At 38.4% G+C, this 6,000-nt stretch overlaps 1 protein-coding gene across 1 annotated transcript in view; it reads right to left on the reverse strand.

Annotated features, from left to right (window-relative positions):
- The window catches only part of LOC139995922 (alkaline phosphatase-like), a 234,210-nt gene extending 231,239 nt beyond the window's left edge, over positions 1–2,971 (reverse strand). The window contains exon 1 of the mRNA XM_072019865.1: positions 547–2,971. Within this exon, the coding sequence (XP_071875966.1) occupies positions 547–637 (91 nt within the window). The 5' untranslated portion in view covers positions 638–2,971. The remainder of the gene's footprint in view (positions 1–546) is intronic.
- Positions 2,972–6,000: the final 3,029 nt, after the last annotated feature.

A 6,000-nucleotide genomic window follows, 5' to 3' on the forward strand; every position in this document is an offset into this window, starting at 1 on the left:
TATAGGCGTTGCTCATTTCGTCGAAAAATAAAAGTACAGCCCTCGTTACACGTTTAATTATTGACAAATGAAGTAAAATAAGTATTCGTAGCCTGACTGTTTTCACTTCGCTAAATTTCGGCCAATCTATTTTTCTTTTCTCTTTTACAACTATTTTTTACAGCTACTCGTGTATCCTCTTCGTTCTTACGAGTAAAGTAATAACGCGTCAAATATATTTTAAATAAATTACTTTGATTATGTTTTAATGAACCAAACACGAATTTTTGATCGATGAAAATTTGCAACTTCAATATCCCATTTTCTACTGATCTATAGAAAACTTCAAAATGTTATATTCTCGTTCGAAAGAAATCAGTAAAAAAGTAATCGCGTGACATTTCTGTTTCTCTAATATTACGCTAAATTATTACATATCGTTACCGTTGAAAACTACCCAAAGGGAATATTGACATTTCCAAAAATATATTTTAAGAATTGTCCTTTTCTTCTCCGAAAAATTAGCCGTCCTTATAACGAAAGATAGAACGCATGTACTGTCATTACCTTGTTCGCCAGCTCGCACGAGGACTATCTCATGAATCGTCAGCAGGATGACGGTAAGCCCGAAGATAGTGTACTGTAGATAGCGCCACATCTCCGAAAACGAGAAGGGCCAGTCCCTACGTGCTGTCCGGATGGCCCTTCATTCCCCCTTTCAACGAATATCCCTGTGCCAAGGAATCGTTAGCCAGGGAAAAAACGATTCATCGACTCCCAGCTGTTCGTCAGATCTGTAGCCGTATATCCCGACGCAAACACCACTCAGACGGATAACCGTAGCTACTTCGATCCCTCCACCGTGGCGACATTAACTGATTTCACGGTGGAATGCTAAATGAACTGCTTTAATTAGCCAATTTCGCTCAGCAAAGGGATTTTATATTCTTCTTTGGCTTTACGTCGCTACTACAGCTTCGTCTAATCAGTGAACCAGTCGGTCCTAATGAATCGAACATCTTGAACGCTTGCCGCAATATTTAAAAGTATTTTTTATTTTAGTTATTACGATTCGTTGTATTTTCGATTCGATGATTATTCGCGTCTTGAAAATCTTCTTTGCGGAAAATGTTCGGTTATGACGTTAACAGGTACAAATGTGGTTTGAACAAACGTATTACCACTTGAATCATCGAAATCAAATGTTGGTTCGTGTAGATAACGTCTATACTATTCACTCGCGATCAGTTTACGATTCGTTTATCGTTTAGCGAAAAATTAACTTTTTGTTCGTTGGTTTATCATGACCAATTCGAAACAAACGACATCGTATTCACGCTCAAGTTCCTTTCCGATATACATCATCTGTGGTAATTCGGCAGCGGTTTACGATCGTACAATCGAAGCTCCACTTCTCCTCTTTCGTTAGAAGAAATCAGATTCCTTATTCATCTAAAATTTAACGATCATCCTGGAGGTCCTGTTTTAACGATTACCAAGTTTCACTAGAAGCTTATCCTCCTCGAAAATGTACGAGATTCGCATCCTTGACGGTGGCTGCGAAAATCGCGGGAAAACCAATGAAGGCGGACGAGCCACCTAGAGCCGTGAATAAACTGTAATACACTATGTTCTTTCTTCTCTCCGATGTTTCACAATACATTTATTCCAGAGAATCGAATTAATCGAATACTCTTAACACGAGGAGCAGCTCGTTCGAAGATTCGTCGCAAGATCACGAAGATCAACATGTGACGCAACAGCAATACACTTTTCTTTCGAGAATATCGACAGAAACACTACATACACTTGTTAATAATTTTATGTTCCTCGTTCGATTATACTGAACGAACAAAAGTACATGCGTGCAAGGATATGGTCGCCTCGTGCAAACGATACGCGATGATCGTCACGAATCCGTGAGATTGCTGGCGAACGTCATCTTCTTCGCCGCGTGGCGGATAAAAACGATCGGAAAGAAGCGCGGTAAACGATGTAACAAAGAGACGAGCGAGTGACGAGCGAGTGACAAGCGAGGAAAGAGGAGATAGTTGCACGCGCGAAAACGCGAAGAGTTCGCGCAACCGAATGCAAGCGCAGTGGCACGAACAGTTCGGTAAACTCGCCAAGCGCTTCTTCGAAACACGGAGATCCGATCGGAGAGCCGAGCAGAGACGACGGTAGCCGTGCGGACCCGAGTGAAGGGATCATGCGACTCAGCTACTGTTAGGCGCCTCTATCCAGCCACCCCCATCGTGAAACGCCTGTCCGGTTGCGCCGTGGCACACTGATAGCACCGCCACCTCCCACCCTTACACACCTATTGCTCCAGATACATGCGCTATCTTCTTATTTTACTTATTACTGTTTCACAACGGTTCGTCCCATCCGTTGGCACTGATCAAAATATATCGCACGTTGCTCAAAAGTTATGAAAAATCAGGTGAAACGAGGGTGAATCGTTGCATGCGACTCGCGCTTCTTCTCAATTCAAAATCGAGTTTCACGATATTTGCTGGGATGAGGTACAAGTGAAACTTGTTCCTTGCGTAGTCGATTAAACCGAGGCAGTGAAATGATAAGTAAAACGCTAAGAACGACTGATAACGATGGATGTATCGTAGTAAGGAATCCAAATTGAAAAGGGCATGAAAACGAAAGAGTTCGATGAAGGAACGTTGACGGTATGAGCAACAGCTGGCATTCTTTGCGTTCTCATAGCCTGATAACGACGAATCCGTAAAGCAACGAGCGTCGTAAATCAAAACGAGCCTGAAACAAGCGAGTACTAGATGGGAACGCAATACAACTCGGACTGCTCTCGTTATAAGCCTGTTGTACCAGTATTAAACCGAAGTGTGAAACTACGTGTGATCGCTATGCTTCAGCAGCTGTTATTGCCAGATGCAATGAACCGAACGCGTGATCATGGATACAAGCCGAAAACCATAAAGTAACAACATAGCTGGCTGTGTTGGCCGATTTAACGCTCTTTTTAACTAATTCACTTTAATTTACAACCTATCCGTTTCGCTGCGCTCTTGTACTGCAAGCTGTTTTATAACAGTTACGATTCTGTCGGCCCGAACATCGAAACGAATTTCGATGTTTTATCTTTTTCAATTCTTCGTTTTACGTTACATCGTCATGTGCATTGTGCCATATTTGGCAACGAAAAGGAACAATCGCAGTTACAGCTGACCTCTGGGCTTAATTATCCAATTTACCAATATCGATGATTTATTTTTGTTTAAAATGGATTAAACTGGGTCACTACGGCCAACTTTAGAAATAAAACCACGCGTGGTATTCGTGTCATTAATTTTTTAACGATTTGTTTAATTTTCAAACATTTGTGTAAAACTGTAGCTGTGTGAAAAATCTAGCATTTCGAAAACATTTCCGTTTGGTATAAAAGCCTGTAACTAATTGTAAGGCATTGAAAACAAGCCCATCGTTTTGTCGTTATCATTTTGCAAATGTATATTTTTCGCTAACGTACATCTACGCGTTGTCAAAATAACTGCAATCGATTTCGAATAAATTTTACAGTAAAACCGAATTCCCGTTAAGTTTCAGATATCTTTTCTTATAAATTATTATTCAAAATTAATTTCATATTCCACGACTGCGAACTAGACTGGAAGATTCAACATTAAACTAATTGAACCAGAAAAATCGCAGCGGTATCGATGAAATACAGCATAAAGGCGATCGCGTAAGAATAAATCCGTGCAGCTTTCGATAATACACGTGTGAACATCGCCAACAAATAATTGAGCAAAGTCGCGCCGATAACGGACGCAGTTTGTCATTAGACGATTTAGTTCTCCTCGCCGTGGACAGCGTATCGTAAATTTGACATAAAATTTATGCGACAAAATTACAGTCTGATACAGAGTGCACGATACGTACAGATAGCCGGCGTTATGATGCATGGACCCGGCACAGAATTAATCCAATAAAATATCAACGATACGCTATCCCGGAAATTCTATGTTATGTAGTAACGCTATTACAATCCTATGCGCGTAAACATGTCACTTTTGCTCGAATCACAGTTTTCTCCTTCCTTTCTTCTTTTGCCTTTTTCTGTTTTCGTTCTATTTAATTTTCATGGGTTTCACAAACTCCATGAATTTACAATGATTTTTCCACGCGTTAAAAATGCCATACCAATACTTAGGAAGACATATTACAGGCAGAATATGAAACATCGTCGCGCTGAAACTGATCTGAATTTAATATGCTCGGGAGCAACAGTGTTCAGGATGAAAAAATTGCATGGTTACAAAAGACAGGACGTATAAATTGAATTTTTGTACATACAATATGAATAAAACATTTAACGTTTCTCATGCTATATGATAGCGATATGTCTGAAATATTCGCGTAATAAAAATAATAGATATAATTAGAATTCTTTTAGATAGATCTTTCATAGGTTTAATATATTCTCATTTCGTCGATGTCGGATTTAAGTTGAAGATGTATTTATATAGTTCCGATATTTCCTAGATATAAGAGCTTTTGATATTTGTGAATGAACTGCAGCTGGTTATGATCCAAATATTTGGCAGAGCACGCAGCGGTGCTGCGATATTTATAAATTGAAAAAGAAAGAGGCGTGTGTCGCACACCGGATGCAATTTGGTCGCGTTAAAGCAGTAGGCACTTCCTGCAGTTTGACATGGTGATATTCGCTCTGAAGCATTTCGCAGTCTGCCTCTAAACGTGAATATAAACTCGGAAGATCGAAATAACCCAACGCAATATTCAAAGTTTTGCAAAGATTTACTCGTTCTTAACATAATAATTCCCTAATCGTGTAGGTTCAAAAACAGAAATTCGGTGTATCTTTCACATAAATATTCGTTCGCATTGTATAGAATTTAATTATAAATTGAAATTAACACACGTTGATTTAGGTACTCGATTCCCTAACAATACGCGTAATTCACTGATAATAAATTCCAATTTCGAACGTACAACATTTATCTGTAACGTGTTACTTGTTGTTTCACCTATTTAACAGGCATTATGGTATTAACCGCTATTAAATTATACCTCGCATTCGTAAAATTTATTATTCCATGTGTCTTGCAACAAAAATTCCTGTCTAAAGGTTAGAACCACCTCAAGAAATTAGCTGCACCTCTTATGCTGCACGGAACATTACGGAGGAAATTTGTTTTTGCTCGGATGCATACTTAATGGTCTACCATTTACACATTTTTTCGCTTCCGCTTGTTCTTTCCACTTTTCTTCTTCTGTTTTTGCTTTTATATTCGTTATTCACCCGTAAATACAGACAGTTAATAGCGTGTTTCGTGATTTCATCTTTATGTTTGCTTGTTATATTATCAAACACTACATTTTGACATACAATCAAGATAAAAGCGATATAAATGTTTAACGTGAATCTTGAAAAATAAAAGCAAACGAATCTACACGAATTTCAATATCGATATAACCGAACTTTTATTACGTTTAAAAGGTCTAGGTCAAAATTGTCTAACCGATGAATCCGCTGCTAGTATGCAATTCTGGTAGAATGTTAAAAAGTAAAAGACCTGACAGTTATCCTATAGGTACTCGTATCCACGAATATTCCCGTACATACTATGTTTCAATGGTACTATGTTTTAACGAGAGCAACCCGACAAACTTTCCCGGTATATTTGAGACATCTTTCTGAACAAAAAGGATTATATAAAAAATAAGTCGATTTAACTCCATTACGATGGCCATTTAGGTGATTATATTCTCATTCTGTTGGAGACAATTTGTTTCTCTCTGTAGTTATTAAACTTTATAATAATTAAAAAGTATTAAAAAGTATAAATTAATTTGGTTGATGGCATCGCTATACAAGACCTTAGAATCTAATAGAATTGTTGAATAAAATTTAGGATCGTTGGTCAATAGATAAAAAGAATTGGATGATCTCTGTCTCACAGTCATCTGATCTATCCCCTTTAAATCTCATTCCATGGGATTGCACGAAACGAAAGGACAGAT

Source organism: Bombus fervidus, chromosome 16 (genome assembly GCF_041682495.2).
Source record: "Bombus fervidus isolate BK054 chromosome 16, iyBomFerv1, whole genome shotgun sequence".
Lineage (NCBI taxonomy): Eukaryota > Metazoa > Arthropoda > Insecta > Hymenoptera > Apidae > Bombus > Bombus fervidus.